Below are 15,096 nucleotides of genomic sequence, written 5' to 3'. Positions count from 1 at the left end.
ATTTAGCCAACTTTTACTAATGACTATATACTAGCAAGGAACCATACTGCAATGGAAGCACTGGCAAACGTTAGCTTCCTATTCTCTATAGCTAGTTTGAATATTTCACAATTGTTAGTACTGAAATATATTAATTTATTACCCTTAATCAGGCCCATTTAGAATTCTGTCTGACAACTAATCGGATATTTCATCATGACTCCATTCCTATAAAAGTCACAGGTATATCTAGCTTCAGGACAAACTGATGAGAAACAGTAATAGAAAAATCATCAATCGTTTTATTTCATTAATAGCACTAAATATTTTTTAATTTACATGATACAATACAAACGTAACACATGACAATAACAAATAGCATAAAATCAAAGGCAACATATAAAGAGGTCTGCCCTGAGTATTTTTGTACAATTAACTTTTATGCATAACTATTTTGGTCACTCATAAAATGATGTACATGTTATGTTTCCATTTTAAAAAACTAGAGGAGTGTTCATACGACACTGGTGCCCCCCAAATTTCTGTCACTGTATGGTCATGTTACTAAGTTCAAGTTTAACTATGTATATACTAGTTGCATTGTGTAAAATTTCTGTGTCTATTTCTGGGGACAGGGTAGGAGAGATTTAATGCAAGAAAAAATCATTTGAGCCTAACTTTACATCCGGGAACAACATTCCTGTAATGTTTTAAGACTCCAGGTCAAATACTTTTTGAGATACTAGCAACACAAACTTCTTTAAATGCATATTTTTGACTAAGTCATGGGTTATAACTTTGGTCTTGCAGAGTGAAATCCAAAGCAAACCAAAGGCACACAAATTCACAAATATTCCAATATGGTTTCAGGATTCTTAGTCAAATATTTTTATGAACTTAAAGGTCTTTATGCATATTTTACTAGGTCAAGGACAATAATGGATGGATGGACAGACATGAATGAGGGCAAATCTTAGTGCTCCATGAAAAATTTTGTGTGGGGTGGGGTACAAAAATACTTTTAAATGTCTAAATGATCAAAGGGTATTGCATGAAATACAAAAAACTTTGAAAGTATTACTTCACTGAATGAATACATCAGCCTGTTCTCTTGTCAGAAGAGAATGGGTCATTACAATCCAAACAAATATTCAAACAAGCAAATTCGATGAATTGGTATCTGCCGCCGAAAGGGATTGTGGTGAGGAATGGGAAAGCAGTATATCCGGCAATAAGTTAAGGATGTTACTAAGAGGCAAATAATTTCATTAGTCAAAATCAATTTAACAGAAAATGAATGCTATTTTTTGGTGTGGGCATGACTGGGTGGAGGAGTGAGGTGGGGGAACGGTACAACTTTGCATGTTGATAAATATTTATGGAAGGTTTGAAAAAAATACAAAGGAATGAAAAATTATCTTTTTTTTTTGGGTGGGGGGGGGGGGGGGGAGGTTACCAAGGCAAGGTGGTAAAAATGGTTGGTTTGTTATGTACAAATCTGTAGATTTTCAAACAATTAAAGGGGAATAACTCTAAGGAAAATTGACCAATTGAAAAAAAAAAAAGACAGACATCATCGAAGTATGTTGGTTCATATTTGTTTCAAGTTTCATGAAATTCTACCAGCTTGTTACTGAGAAATGACTGCAGACGTGGATTTTTCATTAAATCAAGGGCAATAACTCTCAGGGAAATTGACCAATCAAAAAAAACACTTGACGGGCATCATGGCAGTATGTTGGTTCATGTTTATTTCAAGTTTCATGAAATTCTACCTGCTAGTTACTGAGATATGGCTGCGGACGGACGCACACACACCTGGATGCACAACGCCATTTCAATACCCTCCTCCTGATTTCATCGACGGGGGATAACAATAAACTTTTGTTTGATCCACCTAGTCAATAATTGCATTTTATTATGATCAAAAATGAATTTTTCCCATTGCAAAAATTGGGCACTTTGCAAAATACCTTTTTAAAGAAATGTTTGCATGGAAATGCTGCTCTAATGCTAAGAGATTCTGAATGTCTTGTAAAAATCCACTCACAATAAAGTCAAAATTTATGTTTAGCTTTGATGTCAAGCGGCTGAAATTTTCAATGGAAGATACCCCATCTAAATAGTTTTAATGACAAATTCAAAACTACTCTAAATATTTTGAAAATTCAAAACCTATCTAATATCACCCTCTGAGTTCTTATATTATCAAAGGTTTGTTTTACATTTAAAGATAAAACTGAACAAGAGCTCCGCCAAGCAGGGCAATATACGCCCGAAGGGTTATATCAGAGAATGGATACAAAATTCAAAGAACTTGACTGTTGAAGCCCAAAGGACAGGAAGAACAAAGGGAAGAAATTCAAAAACAAATTTTAAGTGAACAAAAAAAAAATTCTCGGTTTTTTCCTACGGCCAATAATAAAAAAGTTAGAAAATAAGCTATTTATAGTAACATAAAAGGGAAGGAATTCAATATAAAATTATTGTAAGTGAACAAAAAAGTGATCTGCCAAATAAAAACAAGAGCACCACAATACAGAGCAATATACACATGAAACAAAGTCATATGACCTTTGACCCCTAAGTGTGACCTTGACCTTGAAGCAAGCCATCCGAAACATGCGCTCTGCATGTCGTCTTGATGTGGTGAACATTTGTGCCAACTTTCTTTAAAATCCTTCAAGCAGTTCAAGAGTTACAGAGCAGACACAAAACAAAGTCATATGACCTTTGACCCCTAAGTGTGACCTTGACCTTGAAGCGAGCCATACGAAACATTTGCTCTGCACATCGTCTCGATGTGGTGAACATTTGTGCCAAGTGTCTTAGAAATCCTTCAAGGGGTTCAAGAGTTACAGAGCGGACACGAAATTGCTAACGGACGGACACCGGCGTAAAAACATAATATGTCCCTTCGGGTATATAAAAAGTGGATTGACCAGTAAGTGCCATTGCTCGTCTGCAAGTGCTGGTCAGTAAGAAAAAGTGTTATAGTTCAGAACTTCTAAGTACAAAAAAAGGTGATAAGTCTGACAAAATGCAGGTTAGAGTTATGGTTCTTAGCAAACATAGTCGAGTAATAATGATAAACAAGTGTGTAAAGTTTCAAAGCTGTAACTCTTACAGTTTTTGATAAAAGGTGGACCTTAACAAAAATTTTAACCAAGAAACTCAAATTTTCTAAGTACAAAAAGAGCTATAATTCTGACAAAATGCATATCAGAGCTAATCATGTAATGATGATAAACAAGTGTACAAAGTTTCAAAGCTGTAGCCCTTACTGGTTGGGAACTATTTTCTGGACAGGACCAGTTTCCGGACACATGTAATATCCGCTTTATTTCTTTGTTATTCATGTAATTGTTTCATCTAGATCATTTAGATGTTTGTTCCTCATGTCTACAACAAACCACTATTTCATAAGGCTGTATCATGTTTTGGTTTTTGATGATAACTTACCTGCGTTTACAAAGTAACTTTCTGTCTTAACGGGGCATGAAGATAGCATTGCGCATGCGCAGTAGTTCACACATGCCGAGGTATCAAGTGGGGAAGAAATAATCAAACTACATAATGATTGTCTGCTGATAACATGTTCTACTTTTAATTTCATGCTAAAAGTTACTTAAGATGCAGGGCTGTCGATTTTTGCACTAATTTTATTCTATATCTATTGGAATTATCAAGAATTCGTATCAGACGAAATTCGAGTTTTTATAGTCAACCTCGGTTTGCTTTCGTAGCTGTTATTGACCGTCGGGTTATGTTTCATGTGCAATTTTGAAGAGATGAATGATAAAGAAATGTGTAGAAATAGTTTAATTACTTATTTTGATATCAAATTAACAACAAAACACCTTCAAAATATTTGTCCGGATACTGGTTTTCCTGACGGGAAAAATAACTTATTTTAGTGACCCCATTTGAAGCCCCATGGAACCCATATTTTACGTCATAACGCGATGCTGATTACTACATCGGATGTGGAAGGAGCTAAAGTTTGTGCAGTGTGGACTTCATTTATGTCAAATATTTTTTTAAGGGAATAATGGAGCCGAAATATGAAAATGTGTCCGGAAAATGGTTCCCAACCAGTATAGTTTTTGAGAAAAAGTGGACCTAAACAAAAATTTTAACTGGCCGACGATCAAGTGACGACAATACCGCCTAGATTTCAAAAAAAAACAAACAGACAAGCTAACAATGTCTAACAAGAGGGTCATGATGACCCTGGATCGCTCACCTGAGTAATGTGAGCTACATGTTTCAAATGTCAAACTGATGATTTTTAGAAATTTTTTGGAAGATTTTCCGATGTACAATCAAGTAACCCCTGGGGCGGGGCCTATTTCACCCCGGGGATCATGATTTGAATAAACTTTGTAGAAGTCTACTAGGCAATGTTACATATCAAATATCTAAGATCTAGGCCTTCTGGGGTTTTTTTAGCAAATTTATGAAGACTTCCCTATGTACAATCAAGTAACCCCTGGGGCTGGGTCAATTTGACACTGGGGGGGTCAAAATTTGAAAAAATTTTGTAGAGGTCCACTAGGCAATGCTACATGTCAAATATCTAAGCTCTAGGCCTTCTGGTTTATTTTTAGAAAATTTTGAAGATTTTTCTATGTACAATCAAGTAACCCCATGGGGCGGGGTCAATTTTGACCCCAGGGGTCACGATCTGAAGAAATTTTGTAGAGGTCCACTAGGCAATGCTACATGTTAAATATCTAAGCTCTAGGCCTTCTGGTTTATTTTTAGAAAATTTTGAAGATTTTTCTATGTACAATCAAGAAACACCATGGGGCGGGGTCAATTTGACCCCGGGGGTCATGATTTGAACAAATTTTGTAGAAGTCTATTAGGCAATGCTACATGTCAAATATCTAAGATCTAGGCCTTCTGGCTTATTTTTAGAAATTTTTTGAAGATTTTCCGATATAAAATCAAGTGACCCCTGGGGTGGTGTCAATTTTGACCCCGGGGGTCATGATTTGAACAAATTTTGTTGAGGTCCACTAGGCAATGCTACATGTCAAATATCTAAGCTCTACGCCTTCTGGTTTATTTTTTAAATTTTTTTAAAAGATTTTCCTATAGAAATCTATGTAAAATCAAGTGACCCCTGGGGCGGGGTCAATTTTGACCCCGGGGTCATGATTTGAACAAACTTGGTAGAGGTCCAGTAGGCAATGCTTCACACCAAATATCTAAGCTCTAGGGCTTCTTGTTTTTGAGATTTTTTAAATTTTTCCTTTCGGTTGCCATGGCAACTAGAGTTCTGCATGGAATTCAATTCTTTGAACAACTTTTGTAGAGGTTCACCCAAGGAACATTCCTGTGAAGTTTGGATGAAATTGGCCTAGCGGTTTATGAGGAGATGTCGTTTAAAGTAGAAGTTTACGGACGGATGCCGGACAGCGAGTGATCAGAATAGCTCACCCTGAGCCTTTGGCTCTGTTGAGCTAACAAAATAGAAATTCGCTTTCAGTCAGTTGTATAGATGCTGCAAGAAAACTTACATTATTTTGTTTGTACAATCCAGATTACATGTGTAAATCTGACTCATATCTTAGACTCTCCAACCTTTTACTGCATCCTATGTAAACAGAACTTGTGCACAACCAGCTGGCAGTATGAACATGTCTGCTCAAGCATATATAATGCTCACACATATCATGCTCATTAACATACTGTAACTCAATAATGTTTCCCAGTCACCTGCTATAAACTGTATGATTTCTCACACTGGAGTTGAACTGTTCAATTCAAAACTAGCAAGTTCCATGCACTTTTTCCCAATCAGTATTAAACAATACATACTTCTTGTGTTATGACTGGATACCATAAATACCCATGTACAATGCACATCCCCGATTTGTGCCTAAAATCTTGGTGGGGGTGGGAGGACGTTTTTAGTGAAAAAAAAACGAGCTGTCTGTAAGACAGCGCGCTCGACTTTTCTCAAGAGCTTTGCCAGTAAAAAAATTCCAAGTTAAAAAGGGACATAACTCTGTCAAAATTCAAATCAGAGTTATGGGAACTGTGTCTCCTGGTGTAGACTTTGATAGTAAATAACTATTTTGAGTTTCAAGTCAAAAGCTTTAATAGTAACAGAGATATTTGACTTTATCAAAAATTTTAACAAAAAATTCTAAGTTAAAAAGGGGCATAATTCTGTCAAAATTCAAATCAGAGTTATGGGGATTGTTTCTCCTGGTGTAGACTTTGATAGTAAATCACTATTTTAAGTTTCAAATAAAAAACTTTGATAGTAACAGAGATATTTGACTTAATCAAAAACTTCAACCAAAAATTCTAAGTGGCATAATTCTGTTAAAATTCAAATCAGAGTTATGGGGATTGTTTCTCCTGGTGTAGACTTTGATAGTAAATAACTATTTTAAGTTTCAAGTCAATAGCTTTGATAGTAACAGAGATATTTGACTTGATCAGAAATTTAACCAACAGCGACGCCGACGCCAGGGCGAGTACAATAGCTTTTTTTTCTTCGAAAAGTCGAGCTAAAAACATATATGAACTACAATATGCTTTAGTAGAAAAGCACATGTCTCCCACAATGCATAGTAGAAAGAGGCAATAAGTCAATAGGGGATAGGAGCATATGTCTAAAGACACCGATGGTTGGCTGCAATTGGGATTATCTACTCAGCATGTCCATCGTCTAAAGAATTTCAACATTCTGGGCCTAGTGGTTCTCAAGTTATGAACTGGAAATTGTTGTGACCTTGACCTTTGATCGAGCCACTCAAAAATCAATTATCATGTCATTTACTCAAATCATCCTATGAAGTTTCAACATTCTGGGCAAAGTGGTTCTCAAGTTACTGATCGGAAAGAGTTTCCATGTTCAGGCCATAATGAAAACATCCAGAGATCAAATTTACCAAGTTTGAACATGAACGACAATCTTTTCAAGTGTTCACTGTTTGGAGTTTACTAAATGTTCTGTGCCACATCCATGATATGGGGGTGTTTCCAGGAGTATAATATGTGGGAATCAATGGTAATGTTTTTTTTTTAAATAAACCTGGCAATTTACATGCAAAAATGTCAAAAGTATATGGAGAGCTATCCTGCTCAATACATACACAACTGTGCAGTGAAAATCGTCATTTAATGGAATTTTATTATTACTGTGCAACACAACAGTCTCTCCAGTTAAAAGAGTAGCTCTTTCATCAAAGAATCTTTACACTTTTAGTTCAATCAATCATTAAATATATTGCTGCCAAATGGAAATATAATATATATATATATATATATATATATATATGTGAACAAGTTGTTTCAAGTTTTATCCTTTGCTGTAGGATCTTTCACTGATGAACTGTTAGATGAGGTAGAGTTAGTCAGCTGTTCACTGCCATTCTGAAATTGATAAACAACACCCATTAAAATTTAAAACTTACATAAAGGCTTTTGTGTAAGTTCATGCTCGGATTGAAAAAACAAGCGGGCCAAGATGGCCCTTGGTCGCTCACCTGAGTAACACACCATAACAGTGTAATCATGTTTTACCTAGAGATTTCATGGAAACAAATATTCTGACCAATTTTCATTAAGATTGGACCAAAAAACGTGGCCTCTTGAGTGTTCACAAGACTTTCCCTTAATCTGGTCTAGTAACCTAGATTTTGATCCCACATGACCCAGTTTTGAACATTCTGACCAAGTTTCATAAAGATTGGTTCACAGCTGTCGCCTCTAGAGTGTTCACAAGGCGGACAACGTACGCCGGACGATGACCAGTCACAATACCTCACCTTAAAAAAATTGTGATTTCCTCAAAACATAATTTTCATATTACATTTTTATAAACAAATATACACTGTATTTGATCTTTAAATGAAACTATATTACTTGAACAAAACAAGAGCTATCAGTAAACCAATGTTTGCTTCGAAATATATTTTGGACATAGGAAGTGTGCTTATATTTGCATGAAGAACATAAATGAATAACCAAACAAACAATGGAAGTGCATGTTTTTCTGGTAACTAGTGCAGGTAAGGCTTACGTGTATTCAAACATCTATATTTTATAAAGTTTTATTCAATTTCAAGCTTCAAATGTATTAAATGAACAAGAGAGACAGGATGGTCCTTATTGATCAAAATAGCTCAAACATATCTGGAGCTATCACTAAAGGCTATTCATATCTCCTAATGCCACTTTGATTAGGAAAGTAAAAGGTCCTGACCTGAATCTACTGACTATAGGCCAAAGTAGTCTTCATAAATTGAGCAGAAACATATTTCATTCTCAAGGTCACTGTGACTTTTACTTTTTACCCACTAACACCTATAGACCATAGGTAATTATCTTTTTCAATTTTAAGACTGTAGGCCAAAGCAGTCTACTTACTGAGCTGAAACCGGTTTCAAAACTTTAATCAATGTATGGATGTGGAAGGACATGCACTCCATATTGAGCAGGATAGCTCTCCATATACTTTGTGGAGTCGAAAGGCTTTGCTGCACTAGTAACCAAATTATGTCAATAGTTTTATGTTATTAATGGATGGATGGATGGACCCAAAGACACTATGGCAACTATCTGCCCCCCTTTCCCACAATTTTGTAGTCCTGACGATTTGACATTGTGTCTGAAATCATTCCTCCTCTACCTCAGATTCACACTGGGAAGTTGGCAGTTACTTTACCTCTGACCCCTAAGTGTGACCTTGACCTTGAAGGATGCCATCCGAAACATGCGCTCTGCTTGTCATCTTGATGTGGTTAACATTTGTGCCAAGTTTCTTTAAAATCCTTAAAGCAGTTGAAGAGTTACAGAGCAGACACAAAACAAAGTCATATGACCTTTGACACCTAAGTGTGACCTTGACCTAGAAGCGAGTCATCCAAAACCTGTGCTCTGCACGTCGTCTTGATGTGGTGAACATTTGTGTCAAGTTTCCTCGAAATCGTTCAAGGGGTTCAAGCGTTACTGAGTGGACACAAAATTGCTTTGACTCCTAAGTGTGACCTTGACCTTGAAGCGAGCCATCGGAAACATGTGATATGCACATCGTCTCGATGTGGTGAACAAATTTTGTGTCAAGCTTCTTTAAAATCCTTCAAGCAGTTCAAGAGTTACAGAGCGGACTCAAAACAAAGTCATATGACCTTTGACACCTAAGTGTGATCTTGATGCCAGCCATCAAAAACATGTGCTCTGCATGTTGTCTAGATGTGGCAAACATTTGTGTCAAGTTTTTTCAAAATCCTTCAAGGAGTTACAGAGTGGACACGAAATTGCTAACGGACGGACGGACGGACAGGAGTCATAACATAATATGTCCCTTTGGGCGAATAAAAATGGTGTTAAACCCAAAACAAAACAAGAGCTCGTCGAACACGAAATGCCCCCTTTGATGCATTCAGTAATTGCACAAGGAACAGAAATTATATGCTCACTGAAATCAAGTTCTACCATTCTGGTTTAATCTGACCTTGACCTTTAACCTATTAACCTAACAAGAGATTACAGAGTGATCTTGGCACCATCCACTGAGCCATTTTTGAATGTTCCAAATTTCAAGACTAGCTCAAGGTCAAAATCAATGTCAAATTTCATTTCGGTACAAAACAATGTGTATGTGGTCCAAATTTGAAAGCTGTGGCTTGAGAAATGTGAAAGCAGGTCATTAGATCAATTTCAAGGTCAAAGTTCATTTCGGTAGACAGAACTATGCATGTGCTTCAAATTTGAAGGCTGTAACTTGAGAAATGTGAAAGTAGGTAATAGGTAAAAATCAATGTCAAATTTCAATTCAGAACACAAAAATATGCATGCGGTCCAAATTTGAAGCCTGTAGCTTCAGAAATGTGAAAGTAGGTCACTATGTCAATCTCAAGATCAAAGTTCATTTCGGTACACAAAACTATGCATGTGGTTCAAATCTGAAGGCTGTAGCTTGAGAAATGTGAAAGTAGGTCACTAGGCCAAAATCAAGGTCAAATTTTATTTCGGAACACAAAACTATGCAAGTGGTCCAAATTTGAAGCCTGTACCTTCAGAAATGTGAAAGTAGGTCACTAGGTCAATCTCAAGATCAAAGTTCATTTCAGTACACAAAACTATGCTTGTGGTTCAAATCTGAAGGCTGCAGCTTGAGAAATGTGAAAGTAGGTCACTAGGTCAAAATCAAGGTCAAATTTTATTTTGGAATAAAAAAACTATGCACATGGTCCAAATTTGAAGCCTGTACCTTCAAAAATGTGAAAGTAGGTCACTAGGTCAATAACAAGGTCAAAGTTTTTTTCGGTACACAAACCTATGCATGTGGTCCAAATTTGAAAGCTGTAGCTACAGAAATGTGAAAGTAGGTCACTAGGTCAAGATCAAGGTCAACTCATGTCAAGGTTCATCTTGCCACTCAAAACTATACATGTGGTCCAAATTTGAATGATGTAAGTTATGGACATGAGGGTTCTAAGTTTTTCCCTATATAAGTCTATATGAACCATATGACCCCTGGGGCAGGCCCATATTTGACCCTAGAGGGATAATTTGAACAAACTTGGTAGAGAACCACTAAATGATGCTACATTACAAAATATCAAAGCCATAGTCTTTGTGGTTTGGACAAGAAGATTTTCAAAGTTTTTCCCTATATAAGTCTATGTAAACCATTTGACCCCCAGGGCGGAGCAATATTTGACCCTAGGGGAATAATTTGAACAATCTTAGTAGAGGACCACTAGATGATGTCATATACAAAATATCAAAGCCCTAGGGCCTGTGGTTTTGGACAAGAGGTTTTTCAAAGTTTTTTCCTATATAAGTCTATATAAACCATGTGACCCCTGGGGTGGGGCCATATTTGACCCCAGGGAAATAATCTGAACAATCTTGGTAGAGGACCACTAGATTTTGCTACATACCAAATACCAAAGCCCTAGGCCCTATGGTTTTGGACAAGAAGATCAGAAATTGTTTTAACTGTTCCTGGCCAATGTGACCTTGACCTTTGACCTAATGACCTCAAAATCAATAGGGGTCATCTGCTGGTCATGGCCAACCTAACTATCAATTTTCCTGACAATAGGCCCAAGCGTTCTAGAGTTATTGCCTGGAAACCATTTTACTGTTCCTGGTCACTGTGACCTTGACCTTTGACATACTGACCTCAAAATCAATAGGGGTCATCTGCTGGTCATGAACAACCTCCCTATCAACTTTCATGACCCTAGGCCTAAGCGTTCTTGAGTTATCATCCGGAAACCGTTTTACTGTTCAGGGTCACTGTGACCTTGACCTTTAACATACTGACCTCAAAATCAATAGGGGACATCTGCTGGTCATTACCAACCTCCCAATCAACTTTCATGATCCTAAGCCCAAGGGTTCTTGAGTTATCATCCGGAAACCATTTTACTATTCAGGGTCACTGTGACCTTGACCTTTGACATACAGACCTCAAAATCAATAGGGGTCATCTGCTGGTGATGACCAACCTCCCTATCAACTTTCATGATCCTAGGCCCAAGCGTTCTTCAGTTATCATCTGGAAACGGATTGGTCTACATTCCGACCGACCTACTGACCGACATCTCCCCTCCTTCCCCTCCTTCTTCGAAGGGGGGGGGGGGGGGGGGGGGCATAATAATTTTCAAAAGATGTATACCTGTGGTATTAAGCCTGAGGGTGAGGAGAAAAGTTGATGCCGTAATGCTGAATCATGTGAACCATTGCCAACTACTGAGCTGTTTCTACAGTTAGTATCACCTGGTGGGTCCTATAAATATACAGAAATTTGAAAGTACAGCCTTCATTTTCAAAACTTTTTTTATACAATAACATCTGATACAAGAAATTCAACAAGATTAAAATATTATGTTCTTCCATTACCTTCATTCATTGTATCCAGGCAAAATACAAATACAAGTGGGACCAAGACAGGGATCAAGTATTAAAGTATATCAGCTACTGGTAATATTGATTTTTGTAGGGCCCAGACAGGGATTAAGTATCAAAGTATAACAGCAAATACTGGCTTTTGTGGGGGCCAAGACAGGGAGCAAGTATCAAAGTATAACAGCAAAAACTGGTTTTTATGGGGCCCAGACAGGGATTAAGTATCAAAGTATAACAGCAAATATGTTTTTTTGTGGGGCCAAGACAGGGAGTAAGTATCAAAATATAACAGCAAATACTGTTGCTTTTTTGTGGGGTCAAGGCAGGGATTAAGTATCAAAGTATAACAGCAAATACTGGTTTTTGTGGGGGCCCAGACAGAGAGCAAGTATCAAAGTATAACAGCATATACTGGTTTTTGTGGGGGCCCAGACAGGGATTAAGTATCAAAGTATAACAGCAAATACTGGTTTTTGTGGGGGCCCAGACAGGGATTAAGTATCAAAGTATAACAGCAAATACTGGTTTTTGTGGGGGCCCAGACAGGGAGCAAGTATCAAAGTATAACAGCATATACTGGTTTTTGTGGGGGCCCAGACAGGGAGCAAGTATCAAAGTATAACAGCAAATACTGGTTTTTGTGGGGGCCCAGACAGGGAGCAAGTATCAAAGTATAACAGCATATACTGGTTTTTGTGGGGGCCCAGACAGGGATTAAGTATCAAAGTTTAACAGCAAATACTGGTTTTTGTGGGGGCCCAGACAGGGATTAAGTATCAAAGTATAACAGCAAATACTGGTTTTTGTGGGGGCCCAGACAGGGAGCAAGTATCAAAGTATAACAGCATATACTGGTTTTTGTGGGGGCCCAGACAGGGATTAAGTATCAAAGTATAACAGCAAATACTGGTTTTTGTGGGGGCCCAGACAGGGATTAAGTATCAAAGTATAACAGCAAATACTGGTTTTTGTGGGGGCCCAGACAGGGAGCAAGTATCAAAGTATAACATCATATACTGGTTTTTGTGGGGCACAGACAGGGATTAAGTATCAAAGTATATCAGTAAACAGTGGTTTTACGGGGCTTAGACAGGGAGCAAGTACACTCGAAACCCTTTATAACGCTATTCGATATACTGTGGTATTCGGTATAATGCGGTACGCTCTTGGCTCCCAAATTTTCCAAGACCAAAAAAATAAATAAATAAAAAACTATAAAAAATCAGCGCTTGCGGAGGTAATTTATTTTGATCATAACCAGTTATAAAACTACCTGTTTATCTTAACACCTTTTCCATGACAATTGTGACAAAAATAAATAATCGTCTGCTAGCTTACTTGCTTGTGTAATGCCTTTGTTAAACTTTGAATACTGGTTTCAGACCAGTTTCCGATAAAAAATGAGGGTTTTCATTATATCTATTTTTAAATACAAATTGTTAACAAAACTAATCTACAAATCGTTAAACCCTAGTCTTTACTCTTCGCAAGGATGTAAACAATACCAGCCTTATCTGCGCATGCGTCCAAAAACAGGGGCTCCGAAAGGGCTATCTAATTAACGTTAATTGGTTTATCTACAGTACCAGTTTCCGATAAATGGTTTTTTAAGCAGCTTTAAAATTGTTTTGACTGAAAATCTTTTATAATTTTGATTTTAAGTTATGTAATTAACCTTTACTACTTTTCCCCATAAATCGTACAGGGTGTGGCTATCTTCCGTTCCGTTACGTACGGTACCGCACATCACCTGTACAATCATATTATGCAACACTTCAGACAAGCACCTTTCACATCGTGTATTTGTCTAGCTTGTAAACAATAGTTTATTTGATTACTGTATACATTGTACCCCCAGTATATGGGAGTTTTATATTGATTTTAAGTCCTTAAGCTGTGTTATATAGATTTTAAAAAAGTAATAAAGAAAAAGATAAAAGTTTAAGAGGAGGCTGGGATTCGAACCCACGACCTCTCACACCTGAAGCGAGCGCTCTACCTTGTAACTTAATATCCATGTGATGCAATAGCAATATAATTTTTATCTAATTATAAAGAGAGAGTAATTCTACAACGGAGTGCAAATCATAAGCTCAGGATTTACCTCCCTGGAATTGGACAAACATGGGTTTGTCTTCCGCGCATGTGTGTCATGTGGAATCCCTCAGATGTAAACAAAACAGAAAGTTGATTGCTTAATAAAGAAGGTAGAATTTCTCTGTAAACACTTGCCATTGATGAACGAAATTTCGCTTGATGCTTGCTTGTGAAACAGCCTTCCAAAACATATAGTACTCCCTTTATGAAGGGTTACATGAAAGGAGAAATTACGAGAATTCGGATACTGTTACTGTTCGGATACCGATCCGATACCAGTACATGTTTAAGGCATGTGTCAATTAGGCAATCAGGACTGTGTCAAAATTAGATTGTTGGCATAACACGTGTGTAAAATTGGTCAGTCAACTATCAAACCGTTTAAGTTTGCACCAATTAAGCGGGCAACATGAAAAATTGAGTGAATAAAAAGTAAAAAGCATGCCCATTTTTGCAATAAACTGCAGCTGTTTTCGTAATCATCCCATTCATACATTGGAACTAACGAAGATTCGATACACTGAAAAGCCATATTGAGATTGATTCTTTTATCCATTTTCTATTTTAACAATTTCTCTTTCTTATATTTTTATTTATATTCCATGTGTTTAAAAATCCCGCGCTATTGTACTTTTCACAACCGCATGCTTCTCACACAGTTTACATGTTTATTTCCGGGATTCAGAATTTCAACTTTCTTTCAGAATCACGACGAAATGGAAGGCTGACACAGCGTTACAATCTTTTTTTTTTCATATTCTTCAGTAGCATTATATGTTAAATAAATGTCCTGTTTATAAGCATAGAATTTCTCCAACAACATGAAGCAGCTTTCAAAATGCGTCTAATGCATTACAGGTGGGTGGGGTATCGCATATACCGCCAACCCGCGTTATAAATTTAACCCCGCTAAATCCGGGGGTCTCGAACCTTGGACCCCAACAACAGCGTTATAAAGGGGTCCCAGTATATTAAAGTGTAACAGCAAATACCGGTTTTGTGGGACCCAGACATGGATTTCAAGTATCAAAGCTGTATTTTTGGGCCCAGATACCTGTTTTGCAGGGCTCAGACACAGATTCAAGTATCGAAGTTGTATACAGAAAATACTTAATTTGTGGGGCCCAGATA

At 37.2% G+C, this 15,096-nt stretch overlaps 1 protein-coding gene across 1 annotated transcript in view; it reads right to left on the bottom strand.

Annotated features, from left to right (window-relative positions):
• Window positions 1–263: 263 nt before the first annotated feature.
• LOC123531414 (protein AF-10-like) overlaps window positions 264–15,096 on the bottom strand; it is a 114,281-nt gene continuing 99,448 nt past the window's right edge. The window contains exons 17-18 of the mRNA XM_045312347.2: window positions 11,639–11,749; window positions 264–7,377 (exon numbers count right to left, since the gene is read on the bottom strand). Coding sequence (XP_045168282.1) covers window positions 7,297–7,377; window positions 11,639–11,749 — 192 coding nt within the window. The 3' untranslated portion in view covers window positions 264–7,296. The remainder of the gene's footprint in view (window positions 7,378–11,638; window positions 11,750–15,096) is intronic.

This window comes from Mercenaria mercenaria, chromosome 11 (assembly GCF_021730395.1).
Source record: "Mercenaria mercenaria strain notata chromosome 11, MADL_Memer_1, whole genome shotgun sequence".
NCBI lineage: Eukaryota > Metazoa > Mollusca > Bivalvia > Venerida > Veneridae > Mercenaria > Mercenaria mercenaria.
This window is presented reverse-complemented; position numbering and strand designations above follow the sequence as displayed.